Raw genomic sequence first — 22,507 nt, 5'->3', positions numbered from 1 at the left:
CTATGTGATTAAGAGACTCTTATGGTTTGTCTTCCTCTCTGATTTCGTTTTGTTTTATTTTTTCCTCTCTTCCCTTATGCTCCTCCATTTTGTTTCTTCAATTCCACATATCAATGAGATCATATGATAATTGTCTTTCTCAGATTGACATACTTTGCTTACCACAAAATAGACTTTAAAACATAGAGGAACAAGGGCAGCTGTGCACCTCTGAGTAGGGATAGGTGGGGAGGCAGATGGCTGTCTGCTAGATGCAGCCACACAGGTCATGTGATAGAAGGGATCCCAAGGGATGCCAGCTCTCCTCCCCTGGCCTGAGCACCCAGCCAGACCCCAACTACGGGTGCTGCTACAGCAGCAAGAACAAGTACTCAGACCAGAACCAGGAGGAGAGGAAGCTGCTGCTGGACTCTAGCAGCCAACACCCCCCTGCCCCCGCCAAAGCCCTCAAAGGGGCAGAAGCCAACTCCCACAGCCTGCCTCCCACTTGTGCAGGTAGATGAGCAGGCCCTGCTCTCCTCCAGCCTTGCTAAGACAGCCAACAACATCACTGACGTGTCTGCTGTGGACAGGGAGCATCACGAGTACATGGACAGGGCAAGGCAGTAGACACTTGCTTGGCTGTGCTGAGCAGCAGCCTGACCCACTGAAAGAAGCTGCCATGGCTTCCGTCTCTCACCAGCCAGCCCCGCCAAGTGCTGGCCAGCTAGCCCATCCCCTCCCCAGACTCGCAGCAGGTCTCCAGGAGAGCTGCTTATGCCTACAGTGCACTTTCTCAGATCCCTGTGGATGCAAAAGAGGAGCTGATTGTACAGTTTGGGTTTCCATGAGGAGAAGGATCCTTGAACAGCCCTTCTTCTCTCTTTGCCCCACCTCCATCCTGCCTTGGCTGGCCCCAACATCTCGGGGGCTCACACAGTACCCTAACATGCTACCTACCACAGAGAAGAGTGTGGAAGAGTGGAAGCCTGAGCAAATGAGGATGGAGCAAGGGAGGGTAGAACCATTTGGGGTTGGCATTCAAAACCCTGGCCAGGGTTGGGGTGAGGGTCAAAAATAGTCTTCACTAGCAGTGTCTTCACTGTCACTGGAAAAGTGGAGGTATCACTGTGAGGGTGATCCCTAGGGGGTCTTTGGAGCCCTCTTCCTACCTTCCCTTGGCCTCACTCCATTCTCCCTCTCCCTTGACTTGGTGCTCACGTGCACCTCACCAGGGTTTGTTACTACAATATTATTGGCTATATTCCCTATGCTGTACATTACATCCCCATCACTTATTTTATAACTGGAATTTTGAACCTCTTTATTCCCTTCATCTATTTTGCCCACCCCCACTCCCTCCCACTCTGTTAATCAACAGTTTTTTCCCCTTTGAGTCTTTTTAAAAAAGTTTTATTGTGTTATGTTAGTCACCATATAATACCTCATCAGTTTTTGATGTAGAGCTCCAAGATTTCTTGTTTACATATAACACCCAGTGCTCCATGCAATTCTCTTGGTTTTTTTTCATTGATTTGTTACATATTCCCTCATTGATGATTTGCTTTTCCCACTTCTATTTCCTCTCTTCTCTCTTGATATTCCAATCTCACTTATACTTTATTTTTTCACTTACCATATTCTGCTTTTTATTATGATCATGTTATCCACTCATTCAATCAACATGTTGAGGAGGCTTGGAAGTGAGGGTTGTATGAATCTGAAGATGAGAATTTTTTTTTTTTTTTTATTTGAGAGAGAGTGAGAGAGCATGTATGCCAGAGCACATGAGGCAGGTCAGAGGGAGAAAGAATTTCAAGCAGAATCTCAAACAGACTCCCTGATGAGCACAGAGCCTGGCCCAGGGCTCAATCCCAGGACCCATGAGATCATGACTGAGCCAAAACCAAGAGTCAGATGCCCAACTGACTGAGCAACCCATGAGACCCTGAAGTGAGAAGTAATTTTTAAACTGTCATCTCATTTAATCCTTTCAACATTTTAAAGATCTATTATCATGCCCTTTTTCAGATGGGAAATCACAGTTAGGAAATGTTAGGTTATCCGCTCGAAGCCAGACAACTAAGAAGATGGGACCAAAACTTGAGACCAGGTCTTCTGACATCATCTCCAGTGTTCTTGTCATTATTCCTTATTAAATTCTTGCAGGATTAGCAAGTAAGAGGTCTTTCTGCTGAATCTGTCTTTCTTTCTCTCTTGCTCTCTCTCTTTAAACATGGTAGGTTCTGGTTTGATTATTTAATCCGAAATTGTTTTTTAATTTTTATTAATTTTTTAAAAATTTATTTTCTGTGCTCCAGAATTCATTGTTTATGCACCATACCCAGTGCTCCATGAAATACATGCCCTCCATAATACCCACCACCAGGCTCACCCAGCCTCCCACCTCCCTCCCCTCCAAAATCCTCAATTAGTTTCTCAGAGTCCACAGTCTCTGGGGGAGACTGGGGAAGAAGTCTGTCTTCCCCTCCAATTTCCCCCAACTCCCTTCTTTTCTCTATCTTCCCATGTTCTCCATGTTATTCCTTATGCTCCACAAGTAAGTGAAACCATATGATAATTGCCTCTCTCTGCTTGATTTATTTCACTCAGCATAATCTCTTCCATTCCTGTCAATGTTGATGCAAAAGTTGGGTATTCATCCTTTCTGATGGAGGCACAATACTCCATTGTATATATGGACCATATCTTCTTTATCCATTTGTCCATTGAAACACATCTTGGTTCTTTCCACAGTTTGGTGACTGTGGCCATTGCTGCTATGAACATTGGGGGTACAGATGGCCCTTCTTTTCATTACATCTACACACTGTTTTCCAAAGTGGCTGCACCAACTTGTATTCCCACCAACAGTGTAAGAAGGTTCCCCTTTCTCCATATCCTCTCCAACACATGTTGTTTACTGTCTTGTTAACTTTGGCCATTCTAACTGGTGTAAGGTGGTATCTCAGTATGGCTTTGATTTGAATCTCCCTGATGGCTAAAGATGATGAACATTTTTTCATGTGTTTGTTAGCTATTTGTATGTCTTCTTTGGAGAAGTGTCTGTTCATGTCTTCTGCCCATTTTTTGACATGATTATCTGTTTTGTGTGTGTTGAGTTTGAGGGTTTCTTTACAGATCTTGGATATCAGCCCTTCATCTGTACTGTCTTTTGCAAGTATCTTCTTCCATTCCATGGGTTGCCTCTTTCTTTTTGACTGTTTCCTTCGCTGTGGAGAAGCTTTTGATCTTGATGAAGTCCCAAAAGTTCATTTTCGCTTTTGTTTCCTTTGCCTTTGGAGACATATTTCGAAAGAAGTTGCTGTGGCTGATGTCAAAGAGGTTACTGCCTACGTCATGCTCCAGGATTCTGATGGATTCTTTTTTTTTTTTTTTTAAAGATTTTATTTATTTATTTATTTGACAGAGAGAGAGATCACAAGTAGGCAGAGAGGCAGGCAGAGAGAGGAAGGGAAGCAGGCTCCCTGCTGAGCAGAGAGCCGATGTGTGGGACTCCATCCCAGGACCCTGAGATCATGACCTGAGCCGAAGGCAGCGGCTTAACCCACTGAGCCACCCAGGCGCCCCAGGATTCTGATGGATTCTTGCCTCACATTGAGATCTTTTATCCATTTCAAGTTTATCTTTGTGTATGGTGTAAGAGAATGGTCGAATTTCATTCTTCTACACATAGCTGTCCAATTTTCCCAGCACCATTTATTATAGAGACTTTTTCCCACTGTATATTTTTTCCTGCTTTTAATCTGAATTTGAATGCTTTAATCAGAACTGCACTTTTCAACCCTCCAAGGTGCCCCACCAATCACTCTGGTGTAATTCCAGGTTGTTTCCCACATTTAAGTCCTCTTCCTGCACTTTAAGGCTTTGAGTTTTTGATCCGAAATCATTCCTTAGAGCTCTGTTTTTGGAATTCTACTTCCAAAGTCAGGAAGGCTGATGAAGTCACAGCTAGTGCATCCACTAGTCTTACTGTAAGAAATAAATAAAAACCTTGGATTTTCCAAAGGAAGAAAACTTTACCCCTCTAGTTTTTCTTAGCGAATTCTCTTGAGCAAATTTGTAATTATAAATCCTTCCTTTGCCTGTTTTTTAAATTTAAAAAAAAAATGTATTTACTGTGGTGTGGGGGTGGGGGGATGGGGTGGCAGGGTGTGGGCTCAGTCCTTAAGCCTCTGCCTTCCGCTCAGGTCAGGGGATGGAGCCCCACATCTGGCTCCCTGCCTGCTTCTCCTTCTCCCACTGGCCCTACTTGTGTTCGCTCTTTAGCTGTCTCTCCTTGTCAAATAAATACTATCTTTTTTTAAAAAATGTATTTACTTATTTGAGAGAGCGAGGGAGCAAAAGGGCAGGCGGGGATGGGGTGGGGCGCGTGGTGCATGGTGAGAGAAACAAGCAGCCCCCCCATTCCCCCAACCCCCACCTCCCCGCCCCCCGTGAGGCAGGGTTCATCCCAGGACCCTAATATCACGACCTGCCCCGACATCAGGTCAGAGGCTTAACCCACTGAGCCATCCAGGCACCCCTCCTCTGTATCTTTTATTTGTACATAAATTTTCTTCAAAAGCCAAAAAGCTTTTTGTCAGCTACAACTCGATTTGAAAGAGAATAGTGGTCCCATTTCCCCTCACTGTAGGAGTTAGCCTAGGCTCCTTGCTCCAAGCTTTAAGTGTCCTGCTTGTCACAGTTTTATTTTTCCTTCGGATCGTGGCAATTACCTAACACGGTTGGCCATTACAGGGGTGAGATACCGAAGAATGTACACAGCAAACGGTGTTAAGTTCTCTCCCACGAGAACATGCATGGGATGGATTGGATCTGCCCAGCTCTGTAAAAGGGTGAGATTTCCTTCTCTGCAGTCGCATTAGCGGATTGCCTCCGACGCCCCTTCTAATCCGAATAACAGAATTTATTCCCCCCTCCCCCACGAGATGTCAGGAGCTTTTGTTGAATTTCTCCTCGCCAGTATCAATTTATTTGTGTCTCGGACCTTGACAACCTCCACTCCCAACCGTAAAGTAGGAGGATGGTAACCGACTCGTCTCAGCCGGTAGTTCGTGGCGCGGGCGGGGCAAGGGAAGCCGGGAGAACCACGACTCCCAGGATGCCTTGCGCTCCCGGCGCTCCCGACTTCCTCTTCCGGTCGCCGGGCTCCTGAAACCGAAAGTGCTGGGCTTTGGGCGCCGCGCGGAGGTTGGTTCACCTTCACCTGCGCGAGCCCGGGCCGACCCAGGTGGGAAGCCAGAAGAGCGGTGAGACATGAACGGGAGCGTGGATTATTCGGTCACTGAGGAGGAAATCAGTCTTACCAGAGGACCCTCGGGTACGTGTGGCACAGGTCGTCTCCGGGCGCAGGGTGCTCGAGGTGATGGCAGAGCAGAAAACTCTCCTGCTGAGCCCGATTCCTTCGGCCTTGGAGCCGGCGGGCCCCAGCCTAGAGGTTCCCCCACAACGCTCGGAGCACGTAGAAGACTATGCGGGCATCCATCGTGAGCCCGACCCGGGTCTGAGGAGCCCACCTCATTTGTCCGTCAGCTTATCACCTGTATTCTAGTCAGGAAGGTTTTCTTTCGCGTGCTGAGAGTGCTAGAAAGTTCTGCCCCAGAGCCTGCTTTTTAAACACCACACCCCTCTTTCCCGTTGCCTGCCTAATCCCTGTTCCTGTGAGACAGTTCCGTAAACGGTGTTGACTGTAAATGCAGAGCCGTTTTCTTGGTGCTGGAATCATCCCTCCCGCCTTCTTTCCGTTTTGGGGATCACCTGGAATGCTAAAACGGAAAGAAACCTTAGAGATTGGCTACAGCACTTTTCAGACCTGGTTGTGCCTCAAAATGACCCAGGGTTTCTCGGTTTTTCTTAAAAAAAAAAGTTAATTCCAAATAAAAATTTTTTTTTTTTTTAAGATCATTTCTAGGTCCCATCTCTAGGAATTTGGATTCAGTGCAAATTTTTGTTTTTGTTTTTATTTGTTTTTAAACAAGCACATCCTGTGATTCCGACACCGCTAAATCCTCACTTAACCTTCAGTCATCTTTCCCCTTAGAACCCCTCCGCCCCCCACCCCCACCCCCCCCCCCGTTTCCGCCAGCGCTTTCTCTCGAGTGGGCTCTTAACGCTGTTCAAGGTCAGCCTGCCTTGGTTTTTGTTGCTTCCCCTTTACAGCTGTCTGGTGTATGGATTAAGAGCTTTAGCGTTGGGATTACGTAGATCCATCTGGTATCTAACCTCTTACTAGAACTTTGACACTGATTGTCTGACCACTTTATTGATAGAAACTAAGCCTTAGTTTCTCATCTGTAAACTGTGCATGATAGACTGTACTTCAAAACGTTCAGAACATTGCCTGACACCTGGAAAGCATTGTGTGTTTGCTACTATTGTTGTTATTCTTGGTAGAGGAATAGATTGATGAGCACAGTAAATCCTACTAAATAACTGTTTTTCCAAGAGTCTTCAGTAAGTCATCAAGAACTCAGAGCTCTAGTTCTGAAATGTTTCTGTAAATCTCCCGCTCCTTTCCTCGACCCCACTGGGATCTCCACTACCTAAGACAGCCCATCATCTTTTCTCATGTGGAATTTTGCAATATCTTGACCACCACTTACAGACTATTCTTCATAAAATACAGCTTTCAGAGTCATCTGTACTTTGTGTTTTTTTTTTTTTTTCTAGTTATATCAGACTGGAAGTCAGTTTTACTTATAGAAAAGTAACTCATTCTAACCTGCATGATTTAGTGTCATACTTCATAGGAGCTCCTAAACGTTTTTTGAATGCTCATTCAGTATGCCCAGTTCTTTTAGATTCATTTTTCCTACTTTATGTAAATCTCTCCTTCTCTCACTCTTAGTATTTATTGACTTTTGAGGCCAGTATGAAAAAGTATTGTTAACCCAAAAATCTGCTTTTCTGTACTTCTCATCCATTGGTACTTGTTCCTAGGGTCAGTTAAAACAATGCTAGCTCCTTTTCTGATTGTCCTGCAAGTATTTAAAGTTGTCCTGCTCCCATTTTGTCTCTTTCGTCTATAGCATAGGCATCCCTCATTATTATATTAGCTGCCTTGATGTGATTTGGAATTTTGATTCTTGCCTGTTAAGAATTTAACATAGTTTGACGTGGTTCTTTCACTGTGGCATCCGCAGTATTTCCAGGATCTCCTGGCTATAGCAGAGGAGAACTCTGATACTATTTTGTGTGTTTAAGTCACTGAATATTTTTTTTAAAGTTCAATGTAATATCACATTTTTTGGTGTTTGCATAGCAGGGTTGACAAATGTTCAGCTCACCATTTGCTCAAATTTTCTGATCCTGTTGATCTTGCAGACTGAAAGTTCCTGGTGTTGACATTTTTCTGAATCATTGGAGTTAGGACAAACTTCAAGGTACTAATTAAGAAGAATAATTATATCTAGCTAATATATTTTCCCCAAAAGTACTTTAGTTTCTATAGTATATATGCATTTATTCACAATGAATATTTATTCATCAGGTGACTCCATTAATTTTCCGAAGTATGTTCATGTCTTACGCATATAAATTGATAAACTTAAGAGTTTAGGAAAGTAGAGCCCCAAATTTAAGATTGAAGTGGGATAAAAACAGTCATTTGACGTTTGGTTGTTTCAGTTAACAAGAGAATGTTTCAAGTTTCTGTTTTTCGCCTCTCAGAACTAGTTACCTGGTATGTTGTCCATCTAAGAAGTCTCACATTCTGATTCAGCTTTTCTTCGCTGTGTCATTATGAAGACACACAGGGAAGAAGTCATTTATCCCAGTAACTTTGATAGGCTCATAGAGATTTTTTGCTCTGCAGAAGAAATATGAAAAGCCTCTAGTTCTAAATATGCATTTCTGTTTGTAGGCAACATTGTCACTCTTTTTGTACAACTTCTTGTGCAAAGACCTGAAAGTTTAATCAGCTAACAGCAAAAATTGTATATTCTCTTGCACTTGTGCCAGTGTTCTGTCAAGGGCAAGAGTGTTGGGATATTTTCAGTGTTTGGGCCCATTTTGCAAGATAAGTGAACTTACTCTGTCTGATCATGCTTATTGCAAGGGAACAAATGAAATCTTGGGGAAGTTATGATGAAGTGAGTATCTGAGGAGGCAGAAAGAAGCTCGGCATGTAGCTTGGCATCTCACCTGTTCCTTCTTTTTTCAGGAATTTTTTTTTTTTTTTTAAGATTTTATTTATTCATTCGACATAGAGAGATCACAAGCAGGCAGAGAGGCAGACAGAGAGAGAGGAGCAAGCAGGCTTCCCGCTGTGCAGAGAGCCCAGTGCGGGGCTGGATCCAGGACCCTGAGATCATGAACTGAGCCGAAGACAGAGGCTTAACCCACTGAGCCACCCAGGCGCCCCTCACCTGTTCCTTCTTCCTCAACTGTATTAAGGTGACACTTAGGCTGGATGACTTTGGCGGTGTCTTCCACTTACTTCCAAGAGTTGATGATTTTGCGGGAGGGGGGACATTCCACATGTTACCTTATGATTCCTGCCATTTTGGACTGACAGTGAGTGATCTGAAGGGTTGTCAGAGGCAGTGGTCAGAATTTTAAATGGCTTCAAACACTTGAGGAGTTCACCTTTTATTCTTTATGGAATACTGTTGATTTTTTTTTTTTCCTGTGGGAGCTCAGCTTGCTTATAGTCTCTAAGCCTCCCACATTGTCCTTTATTATATTAAGAGTTCTTAATTTTGAAAAGACCCAGTTACTCTAAGAAGTATCACAAGAATCTAATCTAGCTCACCCCCTCTACCCCCTACCCCCAGCCCCACTGTAACAGATAGAGATTGGCCATAAAGACAGCCTTGTGACCCACTGGGTGTTAACATTAGGATTGCTTGTTCAGGGCTGAGGTCTCAGTGGGTTTCAGCAGGTTTCTCCTGATATATTATCTTTAAAGAAGGAAGAGAATCTCTATTTTTACTTTTTTTTGCAGAGGATACTGCCTTTGTATGGTGTTTTAATAATGAATAATTAGTGGGGTATTATATTTCTGATACTATGCTAGTTATTTTATATATTAACTCATTTAATCTTCACAGCAACCATGAGTGCTAACTGATTCATCCACTTTATTATTTGAGGAAATATCTCTCAGAGAGGTTAGGGATTTGTCCAAGTTCTAAAGCCAGTGAGTTCAACCTAGATCTGTTGATTCTACTATTCCATATGTTGCCTTCCAATATAGTAGCCATGTCTAAGGAGTTGATTCCCAGCCTTTCTCCTAGCCTTTATTTGATTATATCATGCCTTAAGGATTTGAAGCATCTTAGACAACTTGCACAGTCCACAGTGGAAAGTTTTTATAGTTTGTTGTTGGTAGAGCTGAGGGCATTTCAAGGGAGAACCTAAAAACAGGAAATCTCATTAAGTCCAAGTATTTAAGTCTACAGATTGGTCATGCACTTTGCATTTGACCTTGAGACTGTTGTTAAGTTTTCTGAACTGTTCATTCATGTACCCAATAGATCTGAGACTAAGGTGCTATGTCTTTGCCCTATTTTCTCTTGCTGGCATGAAGTCTTACCCTTAGGAATTTACATTCCAATGGAGACATTACATTTACACCTCAAAAGTGAAAGCTCAGTGAAAAGGATTAAGGACTATGATGAGCCTGTATGTTGTCATAGGGCAAGGGAAATGTGGTGGGGAGTGTGTTAATTTCACCTTGTACAGGACAAGTTCAAAGAATAGAGCCATTGATAAGGGCCAAACCCATCAATTTCAAGAAGGTAGAATTTATGTTGGACTTACAGACAGTCTATAGGTGAGTGCCAGGCACAGGGAAGGGTATGGCCTGTGTAGTAATAGAAAAGAGAAAATTAGTAAAGCATATTCTGAGGTCAGTGAGTACACCAGCCTGGGTAGAAGGGAGGGTTCATTTAGAAGAGTTAAGGGAGATGAGGTTGCTGAGGTTGTTAGACAAGTTCTTAATGCTAGTGTGGAAACTTAACCTTTCTCTAAGGTTCCATTTTGATTCCTTTCCCTTCCTGTTCATTGATTAAGACTGAATTCAAAAACCTTCTCCAGGAAGCCTTATATAGGCTAGCTGCCTCCTTGTTACGAATACCATACACCATTTATTGAATGCTTGTCATGTATTGCTAAACTAAGCACTTTGTCTCTTGTACTCCCGACAAGGAACAGTTGAAATGGTTATTAGACCATTGTACAAGTGAGAAAATTATGTCACACATTTTTTTAAGAGGTAGTGTTAAGAATCAGATTCAAGTCCGTGTGACTTAAAAACCCAGGCTGTGAACCATCATAGAAAGTTTTTGTTCTCTTTAGGCTCCAACTGGACCCTGTACATATCTCTGTCTTAGTGTTTATTTCTGTATTTGCTTCCTTATTTGTGTCTCCTCCCTCTATGAGCTCTTCTGATTCAAAAGATATATATCCTTCGTCTTTTGTTTTCCTAATGTCTTGCTGGGTATGACACAAAGTGGTGGGTAAGTGTTCATGAAATGATTAGGAAGACATAGATGTTGGGAAAAATAGAATAGAAATATTGATAAAAGAACCAGTAACGTGGTCTAATTTAACTTTCAGAAAGTCGAACAGGGTTCTCAACTAACTTAAAGAAAGAATGAATTTAAACATAATGTGTTATGCATAAGAAAGAATGAATTTGAACATAATGTGTTATAATGCATAAAAAACTAAGATTCAAGAAACAAGGAGCTAGAGTAGCTAGAAAATCCCATAGAGTAAAAAGAGTGTATTATACAAGTCTTTAAGATTGTTTCAAGGATCATTTTTGTTAATATATTTTCAAGACAATCAAAAATAACTGTGAAGTAAAACATCTAGGAATTACTCTGAAGAAGTAGAAAGGCAAGCTGATAGATGCTGAGCTATAGCAACATTTTTTAAAGCCATATGACTAGGCAGAAAAATCATCAATGACTATTTGAATAAGTACAGAGTTATTGAGGAAAAAGATCTAAGATGATCTTTTCTTATTTAGGAACAAACTGTTGGTTTCAGGAGAGTCAGAAATAAAGGGAAGCTGTTCTTAAAAACATTCATTTGATGTTTACTATGTGCCTACACTATGATTAGGAATCATAGATACTGGAATAAAGAATAAAAGATCCTTATTTTTAAGAATTTTGAAGTTCAGTAGGAGAATAATTATTAATTATGATAGGCATATGGCAGGTACCTCAAGAGGTAGAATAGCCATAATAACTATGGACCTTTGTAAGGTTGGTTTGGTTCCTTGTAGGTCAGACAAGAGACTCAAGACCATATTAAATGTCTTTAGGAAATGTTTAGGATATTATAGATGTTTAGGATATGTTTAGGATATTATAGATAATATCCTCCCCTTGTATAAAACTATGGTGTATCCATGCCTACTACAATGTGCAGATTACCATATTTTGGGTAAGAAGCAGTAGAGTAAGAGAAAGTTGAAAAGATGGCTGTGGGGGAGGGTTCAGATTATAATATGAGGTGAAAATGAAGAGATCGAAACTTTTGAAAGAAAGGCAACAAATGGAGACATGATCCAGTAGAGACCTGGCATGTATGTTCAGTGTTTGAACAAAGACTTATCCTGAAATGAGAGATTAAAGATACCTACATAGATATTTCAGAAGAAGTTGAGGAGCTGTCAGTCAAGAAGAGGAGGCTGTAAAGCAGTCAGAATGTTTTCAGGGTTTCACTGGGAGACAGGGTTAACTGAAATTGAAAGTGTGCCGTGAATTGTGAGCCGGGAGAACAGCTTATAAAGGTAAGTGCCACAAGGTCACATAACTTGTTTTGAAAGAATTATAATGGTGCTGGCAGAGTTTAAGCTGATTATCTGATGCAGGATTGGCTATTTAATTAACAGGTGTTACATTAGCTCTCTTCTGTCCAGAGTAGAAGGATGTGCCCAGTTGGCAAAAGTCAAAAAAAGTAATGATGTTCTGAGAATTGAAATAGGAGAGGTACATAAGGCCTACTTCCTCAAAGTCCTTTGCACTCTATTTTGAGTGACTCTTAGTTAGCAATCCTTCCTTCATTTTGAAACTTCTTTTACAGAGCAATAAATAGAGGCCCAGGTATACCTCCTCAGTATTGCCTGAACCATCTTTGGGAGGCCATATTCTTTGTTGCCCCTGTTGATGGAGCACTGTGATAGGAAGGGACTGGCCATGGGGCTAACACATTTTTGGATTGTGGCACCATCTTTGTGTTCCTGCAGTGTTAAAGATTTTCCCTCTTTCTCTGTTTGTCAATGCATATTTACTTGTTAATGTCTTTTCGAAGACGTAGCAAAAAACAAGTGATGTATTATATCTTTGCACCAGAGGATTTCTGCAGAGCACAGTTTTGTTTTGTTTTTTTAATTGTGTTACATTAGTCACCATAAAATACATCATTAGATTTTGATGTCAGTGTTCCAAGATTCATTGTTTACAGCACCCAGTGCTCCATGCAATACATGCTTTTCTTAGTACTCACCACCAGGCTGGTTTTGAATGACAAGATGCCTAGTCATTTCATCTCTTTAGTCACTTGTTTGAATCATTCATTCATCCTTTCGATTCACATATATATATTTTTTTTTTGCTAGATACTATGGCTACAGAAGAGAATTGAATTTTAACATAATTGCAGTGAGCAGCAGAGCATAGTGGTGAAGAGCCAAAATGCTAAGTTCCTAGCCGTGAGACCTTGGGCGAGTTCCCACACTTCTAAATGCCTCATCTTCCTTAGATGATTCCTTAGAGTATTAATCAAACTTACTCATAGACTTGTGAGACTTAAATGAATTTGTTTGTTTTACAAATATTTTTATATTGTAGACTCTGTGCCAGGCACTGTTCTAAGCATTTTACCAAAAGATAATTCCATTCACTCCCAAGTACTAAAGTGGTGCCTGCCATTACCGCTGCTGTGTGGCGTATAGACTCCAGCGGGAGAAGAGGTAGTCATCCCGGAAAGGCAGGGTCCCCTGTGTCATAGGAATTTTAAGGTCATTGGCCTTTCCCTGCAATATTTTTCTTTTTCTTTTGTGCTGCCCTTTTTTGGGTTATGAAAAAGCTTGCTAGAGTCTCACAGAGAATTTTTTAAACCTTGCTAGATTTCCTTAGAGCCGGAAATGTTAGTTGTTTCTGACCTGAGTGTTCTTTCCAACGGCATTAACGGTCACTTCACACCAACTGATGTCTGTATATTGACAAGGTACTGTGTGGGCACAGGAGATAGAAAAATGCACAAAAGCTGGTTACCTGTGCACGGGTGTTTATAGCAGCTTATTCGTAATTGAAACTAATTTCTGCAATAGGGTAAAGAGATAATTAAACAAGTAATTACTGTAAAGTATGTTTCTAGGCAAAGGGAAGAGGACAAAGTCATGGAGATAAGGAACAGATGTTGTGTGTAGAAGGCTGATAAACAGAGTAGTAGTAGTTATTAAAAATTTTTTTTTTAAAAATTTAATTCTAGTACAGTTAAAATACAGTGTAATATTAGTTTCAGGTGTACAGTATAGCGATTCAGCAATTCCATACAGCACCCAGTGCTCATCAGGGCAAATGTACTCCTTAATCCCCATCACATATTTCACACCTCCCTACCTCCCCTCTGGTAACCATCAGTTTGTTCTCTAAAGAGTATGTTTCTTGGTTTGCCTCTCTCTTTTTTTCCTCATTGGTTATTTGTTTTGCTTCTTAAATTGCACATCTGAGTGAAATCATTTGGTATTTGTCTTTGACTTATTTCACATCATATGATACTCTCTAGTTATATCCATGTTGTTGCAGAGGTCAAGATGTTACCTTTTCTTGTGGCTGAGTAGTATTCCATTGTATGTATATGCCACTTCTTTATCCATTCATCAGCCTGTAGATACTTAGGCTGTTTCTTTAGTTTGGCTATTGTAAATAATGCTGCTCTAAACTAGGGAAGCAGATACCTCTTCGAATTAGTGTTTTTGTGTTTTGGGGTAAATATCCAGGAGTGTGCTTACTGAATTATAGGGTAGTTCTATTTTTAACTTTTTTTTTTTTTTTTTAAAGTAGTCTCCACACCTAGTGTGATACCCATCTCAGGGCTTCTGCTCATGATCCTGAGATAAAGACCTGAGCCAAACTGAGATAGAGTCAGATGTTCAACTAACTGAGCCACTCAGGCGCCCCTATTTTTAACTTTTTGAGGAAACTACGTACTGTTTTCCACAGTGGCTGCACCACTTTGTATTCCCACCAACAGGCAAATATTAATTTTTAAAATCAAGACTTTATTTCTTTAGAGCACTTGGTTTCACAGCAAAATTGAGGAAGGTATAGAGATTACCTATATGCCCCCATTCCCACATATACATATCCATCAATAGTGACAGTTTTATTTCTTCCTAATCTTTGTCTTTTATTTCTTACCATACTGACTAGGACCTCCAGTACAATGGTAAAATACTAGTGGAAAGAGTGGACATCCTTTCCTTGCACCGAGTTTTAGGGATGTTAGTTTGTAGCTGTTTTTATTTATTTATTTATTTATTATTTACTTGAGAGAGAGAGTGAGAAGGTGAGAGAGGAGAAGGTCAGAGAGAGAAGCAGACTCTCCATGGAGCTTGGAGTCCGATGCGGGACTCGATCCGGGACTCCAGGATCATGACCTGAGCCGAAGGCAGTCGTCCAACCAACTGAGCCACCCAGGCATCCCGTCGCTGTTTTTAATCAGATTTAACATTTCCTTATATTTTTAGTTTGCTGAGAATACTTATCATGAAGAAGTGTTGACTTTTGCCACCTGCTGTTTCTGCATTTACTGAGATAATCATATGATTTTTCCTTTACTAACTGCTGAATTTGTTCATTTGATTGACCAGTGTTAAAACCACCTTACATTCCTTAGATAAACCCTATATTCATCCTTTTTATATGTTGCTGGGTTCAGTTGGTTAATATTTTCTTGGGGATTTTTGAGTCTATGTACAGGAGGAATGTTTTTCTGTAGTTTTGTTCCAATGTATATTTCATGTTTTGGTACCAAGATGATCTTTTTCATAATAAATGGGTTAAGAAACATTTTGTGAAATTATGAACATACTGTGGATTTTTTTTTGCATACGGAAATTATTTCTTCCTTAAATGTTTGCTACAATACATCAGGGTAATAGTCTAGGCCTGAAGTTGTGGGAAAATTTTTTTTTATTATGAATTCAGTATCTTTAATACACTTGGAGATTTCTTTTTAAAGATTTTATTTATTTGAGAGAGAGAGAGAGATCATAAGTAGGCAGAGAGGCAGGCAGAGGGAGAGGGAGAAGCAGGCTCCCTGCTGAGCCAAGAGTGGGATACAGGGCTTGATCCCAGAACCCTGAGACCATGACCTGAGCCAAGTCAGAGGCTTAACCCCCTAAGCCACCCAGGCACCCCTACACTTGGAAATATTTTGAATAGATATGGGGATATTCAGACATTCTCTTTCTTCTTGAGTCAGTTTTTATAAGTTGTGGGGTTTTTTTTTTTTTTTTTGAAAGAAATTTCCTGTTTTACTGACAGCCACCATAATTATTCATAATATTCCCTTATCCTTTTAATATCTTTAGGATATATAGTGATAATCCATTTGTATCCCTGAAATTGATAATCTATAAAGTACATTTTCTGGATTAGCCTTGTTAGCAGTTCATCAACCTTATTAATTCTTTCAAAGAGCCATCTTTTTGGCTTTGTTAAATTTTTTTCACTTTTCTTCTTTTATTTCCTTTAGGTTTAATTTAGTCTTCTTTTTCTAGTTTTTTAGAATAGAAATTGAAATCATTGATTTTATACCTATTTATTTCTTCTGTGAACATGTAAAACTATAAATTTCCCTCTAAATGTTGCTTTGGCTGCATCCCACAATTTGTAATATATTGTGATTTCATTATCATTCAACTATAGTGTTTTCTGGTTTCCTTTACAGTTTCATCTTTACTCATTGGTTATTTGTTTTCCAAACATTGAGGAAATTTTTTTCAGTATCTTTTTTTACAGACTGGAACTGAATGTTTGTGGTACCCCCCACCCCCCTCAATATGTTGAAGCCTTAACCCTCAGTGTGAACAGTATTTGGAGATTTGGAGATAAGATCTTTATAGAAGTAATTAAAGTTAAATGAACTAAAGGGTGGGGCTCTGATCCTATAGAATTAGTGTCCTTGTCAAGACCCAGAGAACTCTTTGTCTCTCTCTATGTCTCTCTCTCTCTGCACATGCATACAGTTAAGGGCACCTGAATGGCTCGGTGGGTTGGGCCTCTGCTTTTGGCCTAGGTCATGGGGTGCTGGGATAGAGCCCCACATTGGGCTCTGCTTAGAGGGGAGCCTGCTTCCCCCCCACTCCCACCTGCCTACTTGTGATCTCTCTCTCTCTGTTAAATATATAAATAAAATCTTTTAAAAAAAGAAGAAGAAGAAGAAGAAGCTGCAGCAGTAGCAGCAGCAGCAGCACATAGTGAGATGGTAGCTACCTATAAGTCAAGAGGAGGCCTCAGTATGAAATCTTCCTTGCTGGTACTTTTATTTTGGACTTCCCAGGCCTCCAAAACAGAAATTTTAGAACTTTGTAGTCTGTGGTATTTTGTTATGGCAGCCCAAGAAAACTAAAACAGTTATTTTTGCTGATTTCTAATTTTAATGTCTTTTGAAATTTAGCAACACAGACTTATGAAGTAGCCTGTGGTCAATCTTTGTGAACATTACCTGTGCATTAGAAAGGAATGTTATTCCATAGTTGTTGAGTGTGTTGTTCTGTAAAGATAAATTAGGTCAAGTTGGTTCTTAGTGTTGCTCAAGTATTCTGTATTTTTACTGATTTTTCTGTTTACTTGTTCTATCAGATACTGCAAGGAAAGTGTTAAAATCTACAGCTGTCATATTTTATTTGCCTTTTTTCATTTCAGTTTTTGCTGCATATATATTTAAGTTCTGCTCTTGGGTATGTTCATATTTGGTAATTTAATGTCATCTTGGTGAATTGACTCCTTTTTCATTAGGAAGTGTGCTTTTTTATCCTCTGTAATATTCCTTGTTCTGAAGTCTACTTTTTTATGATATTAAAAGGGCCAATCCAGTTGTTCAGTGTATCTTTGTCCATCTTTTTCATTTTAACTTGTGTTTTCCCATGTATTTATGATATTTGGTGCTTTTATTCCTTTATATAGATCCAGTTTCTGTTCAATGTTATTTTTCTTTTGCCTGAAGGATTTCCTTTAACATTGATCATAGTTTAGATCTGCATGTGACAACTTCTCACAACTTTTGTTTTTCTGAAAAGATAGTTATTTTCCCATTCTTTTTGAATGCTATATTCACTGTATATAAAATTCTAAGTTGACTTTTATTTTTCTTTTAGTATGTTAAAGATGATGTTTCATTGACTTAAGGCATGTATAGTTTCTGAGGAAAAGACTATTGTCATTCTCATCTTTGTGTCTTAGTACTTAAGTGTCCTTTTTCCTGTGACTGCTTATAAGATACTCTTTTTATCTGTCTTTGAGGAATGTGGTTATGATGTACTTTGCTGTTTTTTTTTCTTTTGTGTTTATTCTGATTGGAGTTTGTTGAGCTTAGATCTGTTTATGTAGATTTTTCACAAATTTGAGCCAATTGTTTCTTTTTCTTTTTTAATTTTTAAAAATTTATTAGAGCAGAGCAGAGCTAGCAAGAGAGAACACAAGTTGTGGGAGAGGCAGAGGGAGAGGGAGAGGGAGAAGCAGGCTCCCCGCTGAGCAGGGTGCATGATGTAGGGCTCAATCCCAGGACCTAGAATCATAACCTGAGCTGAAGGCAGACACTTAACCAACTGAGGCACCTAAGTACCCCAAGCCAGTTGTTTCTTTGAATATTTTTTGTTTCCCTTTTTCCTCTTCTTCTGGAACTCCAGTTACATATTGCTGTTATCCTCCATGTTATTGTGGTTTCTCTTCTGAGTCTTCATGTTCATTTATCTTTTCTCCTGTGGTATCAGATCTGATATTAATCACACCTGGTATATTTTTACTTTCAAACATTGTAATTTTCAAACCTGTAAGTCTCATTTTTTAAAAAAAATATTCCATATTCATATGTACATCAATGGAACAAAATAGAGAGTCCAGAAATAAACCCATGCATGTATAGTCAATTAATTAATGATGAGGGGGCTAAGAATATACAACAGGGAGAGGTTAGTCTCTTTAAAAATGGTATTAGGAGAACTGGATAGAATGCAAAAGACCAGCAAACGTGAAGAAGAATGAAACTGAACCACTATCTTACACCATATACAAAAATCAACTCAAAATGGATTAAAGGCTTGAAAAAAAATGTTCTGTTTTGTCATTAGATTTGACTTTATGTCCACATAGTTATAATAGTCTTTTAAGCATCTTGTCTGCCCATTTCATCATTTATTATTTCTGGCTGTTTCTAATGACTGATTTTTCTCTTGATTATTGGTCATTTTTCTTGTTTTTTATAACATGTTAATTTTTAATTGGATTCTGGATGTTGCAAATATTACATTGTTGCATGTCTGCATTTTGTTTTATTACATTGACATTGTTAATATTACAATGTTTACCTTTGTTTTAGCAGGCAGTTAAGTAACTAAGTAACTTATAGATGGGTTTGACCTCCGGAAGGCCTGTTTGTAACCTTTTCTAGGTTCTAAAGTAGCATTTACTTCACATATAGTTCAGCTCTACAAATGAGAGATGCTCTAAGTGAGTGTTCACAGAATTTTCAAATGAATCACTGAGGATTTCCATTCTGGCTGGTCAGAATTTGAAAGTCTCCTTGCATTTTGTGAAATCTGATAACAATTCAGCGTACAACTTCCTAGTGTTTGTTTTTCCGACTTTGTGGAATTTGACTCTACATATGCATGGGCCAGTGCTTGGTAAAGACTCATGCAGATGCCTGAATCTCTCTCTCTCTCTCTCTTTTTTTTTCCTGCCTGAGTTCCTCCTTTCTAGAATGTTGCCCTGCAACTTCCAGCAACCTCACCCTCTCCAAACTCTAATCCCCATTTCATCAAGCTGGTAGTTTCTGCTTGGGTCCAGCTCCATGTGGTTTTGATCAGAAATTGCCTCCAGATGGAATATTAGGGTGCTCATTGAGCTACACCGTTTTAATTCAGTATAACATATATTAAGAGGAATATATGCCACGACAAAATGAGGTATGTTTTATGAATACAAAGAAGATTCAGTGAAAGAAAATTGTTCAAAGTAATACGACTTGATAATAGAATGAAGGAAAAAACCAAAGTGAGGGGCGCCTGGGTGGCTCAGTGGGTTAAGCCGCTGCCTTTGGCTCAGGTCATGATCTCAGGGTCCTGGGATCGAGTCCCACATCCGACTCTCTGCTCAGCGGGGGGCCTGCTCCCCTTCCTCTCTCTTTGCCTGCCTCTCTGCCTACTTATGATCTCTCTCTGTCAAATAAATAAATAAAATCTTTAAAAACAACAACAACAATGTGATCATCTCAGCAGATACAGAAAAAGCATTTAGGAATATTCAACACCTTTCCATGTTAAAAACAAAGGAATAAGAGGAAATTTCCTCAACATGATAAAGGCCATATACAAAGAATCCACAGCTAACATTCACACTTGTATTCAACATGGTATTAAAAGTTCTAACCAGGGCACCTGGGTGGCTCAGTTGGTTAAACATCTGATCTCAGTTCAGGTCATGATCCCAGGGTCCTGGGAATGAGTCCCACATTGGGCTCCCTGCTCTGTGGGGAGTCTTCTTCTCCCTTTGCCTCTGCCCCTCCCCCCATGTGCTGTCTCTCCCTCTCTCTCAAATAAAATCTTTAAAAAAATAAATAAAATAAAGTTCTAGCCAGAAACACTGATTAGGCAAGGAATAGAAAGAAAAGGTATACAAATTGAAGAGGAAGAAGTAAAATTGTCTCTATTCACAGATGCATGATTTTACTTGTAGTAAACTCTAAAGGTTCTACAAAAAAACCCACCAAAACCTGTTAGAATTTATAACAAAGTCAGTGAAGTTACAGGATACAAACTCAACACACAAGATGAGTTTAGTTTCTCCCCGTTAACAATGAACAATCTGCAAAGGAAAGTAAATAATTAATTCCATTTATGGTAGCTTCAAAAGCAATAAAATACTTGTCAGTAAGTTTAAGGAGGCAATAACTTGTATATTGAAAACTACAAAATTTGACAAATTAAATACATGAGTAAGTGGAAATATATTCCACATTCATGGATTGAAAGATTTAGTATTGTTAAGATGACAGACAGTACTGTCCAGAGCATTCTGCAGACTCAGTGCAATATTTGTCAAAATCTAATTGGCCTTTTTGCAGAAAGAAAACCACATTCTGCAATTCATATGAAATCTCAGTGGACCTCCCAAATAGCCAGTGCAATCTTGAAAAGAAAGAACAAAGTTGGGGGACTCACAGCTTCCTGATTTCAAAGCTTGCTACAAAGCTACAGTGTTCCAAATAGTGTGGTAGGATAGATGTATAGAGGACAGAAGTATAAGGACAGATGTATGGAGCAATGGAATAGAAAAAAGGGCCCAAAAATAAGGCCTCTCCTTTATGGTCAAGTGATTTTTGAAAGGGTTCCAAGACCATTTGTTTCATGGAAAGACAGTTTCAACAAATGATGTTGGGAAAACTGAATCTCCAAATGCAAAACACAGAAGTTGGATTCTTGCCCGATAAATCACATATAAAAGTTAACTAAAAATGCATCAAACACCTTAATGTAAGAGCTAACACTATATGTCCATTGATTGATGAATGGATAAAGAAAATACAGTATAAATATATACAATGGAATATTATTCAGCTGTAAAAAAAGAATGAAATCTTGCCATTTGCAAGGACATGAATGGAGCTAGAGAGTATTATGCTAAGTGAAATAAGAATGGTACATTATGATTTCACTCGTATGTGGAATTTAAGAAATAAAACAAATGAACCAAGGGGAAAAAAAAAAGAGTGAGGCCCAAACCAAGAAACAGGCTCTTAACCTCAGAGACAAACTGATAGTTACCAGAGGGGAGAGGGTAAGGGGATGGATTAAATTGGTGGGGATTAAGAAGTGCACTTGTTATGAGCATTGGGTGTTGTATAGAAGTGTTGAATAATTAAGTTCCACTCCTGAAACTAATATTACACTGTATGTTAACTAATTTAATTAAAAACTTAAAATTAATAAACAAGATATCTGCTCCCCCCCAAAGATCTAACACTATAAAACTCTTAGAAGTAAAGATAGGGGAAATATTTACATTTTGGGGCTTGATGATTTTTTGGATATGACATCAAATGCACAGGCAACAAAAGAAACAAATTGGTTTTTACCAAATTTAAATTAAAAATTAATTTTAAAATTAATTTTAATTAAAAATCAAAAATTTTGTGCATCAAAAGACACTAAAGAGAATTAAAGATAACACAGAATAAGAGAAGATATTCACAAGTCATGTATCTGATAATGGATTAATATCCAGAATGTATGAAGAACCCTTAAAACTCAGCAACAAAAACAACAACAAAAACCATTTCAGAATATGCAAAGGACTTGAGGGACATTTCTCCAGAGAAGATATGCAAATGGCCTATGAACTCAAGAAAAGATACTCAATATCTCCAGTCTTAGGAAAGTACAAATGAAAACTACAGTCACATATTACATCCCCTTCCACTTCATATCCACTAGAATGACTATTCTCCAAAAAACAAGTGAAAATAAGTAGTATTGGCAAGGATAAGGAGAAATTGGAACCTTGGGCGTTGCTTGTTGGAATGTAAAATGATGCAGCTATTGTGGGAAACAGTTGAGAAGTTCCTCAAGTTGTCAGAAAAATTGCCATGTGATCCAGCAGTTCAGTTCCCAGATAATTGCCCAAAAGAATGGAAAGCAGGAACAGGCACTTGTATACCAGTGTTCTTAGCACTATTCACAATAGCCAAAATGTGGAAACAACCAAATGTCCACTGACAGGTGACTGGATACACAGTATGTGGTGTGGACGAACGATGGAATATTTTTCAGTTTGTAAAAGGAGTGAAATTCTGATACATGTTACAACATGGGTGAACCTGGAAGATACTGTGCTGCGTGAAAAAAAGCGTGTCACAAAAGAATGAATATTGTATGATTCCACTTAGATAAGGTGTATAGAATAGGCAGACTCCTAGAGATATAAAGTATGATAGAGGTTACTGGGGTGAAGTAGAGGGAGGAGTTACTGTTTAATGGGTACAGATATGTTTGGGATGATGAGAAAGGTGAAGATGTGTATAGTGGTGATGGTTGTACAACATGGTGCGTGTGCTTAATGTCATTGAATTATACATTTAAAAATGGCTAAAAAGATAGGGGCACCTGGGTGGCTCAGTAGGTTAAAGCCTCTGCCTTTGGCTCAGGTCACGGTCGCAGGGTCCTGGGATCAAGCCCCGCATCGGACTCTCTGCTCAGCAGGGAGCCTGCTTCCTCCTCTCTCTCTGCCTGCCTCTCTGCCTACTTGTGATCTCTGTC

General features: G+C 39.5%; 1 protein-coding gene and 1 pseudogene across 1 annotated transcript in view; both read left to right on the top strand.

Annotated features, from left to right (window-relative positions):
* The first annotated feature begins 251 nt into the window (after positions 1-251).
* On the top strand, positions 252-830 carry LOC101693493 (annotated as a pseudogene).
* A 4,297-nt stretch (positions 831-5,127) lies between these two features.
* The window catches only part of LOC101682224 (synaptojanin 2 binding protein), a 40,175-nt gene continuing 22,795 nt past the window's right edge, over positions 5,128-22,507 (top strand). The window contains exon 1 of the mRNA XM_004739030.3: positions 5,128-5,323. Within this exon, the coding sequence (XP_004739087.1) occupies positions 5,260-5,323 (64 nt within the window). The 5' untranslated portion in view covers positions 5,128-5,259. The remainder of the gene's footprint in view (positions 5,324-22,507) is intronic.

This window comes from Mustela putorius, unplaced genomic scaffold (assembly GCF_011764305.1).
Source record: "Mustela putorius furo isolate JIRA1106 unplaced genomic scaffold, ASM1176430v1.1 tig00000129_pilon_pilon_pilon, whole genome shotgun sequence".
NCBI lineage: Eukaryota > Metazoa > Chordata > Mammalia > Carnivora > Mustelidae > Mustela > Mustela putorius.
Note: the sequence above shows the minus strand (reverse complement) of the source record. Positions and strands in the feature narration are given on the sequence as shown.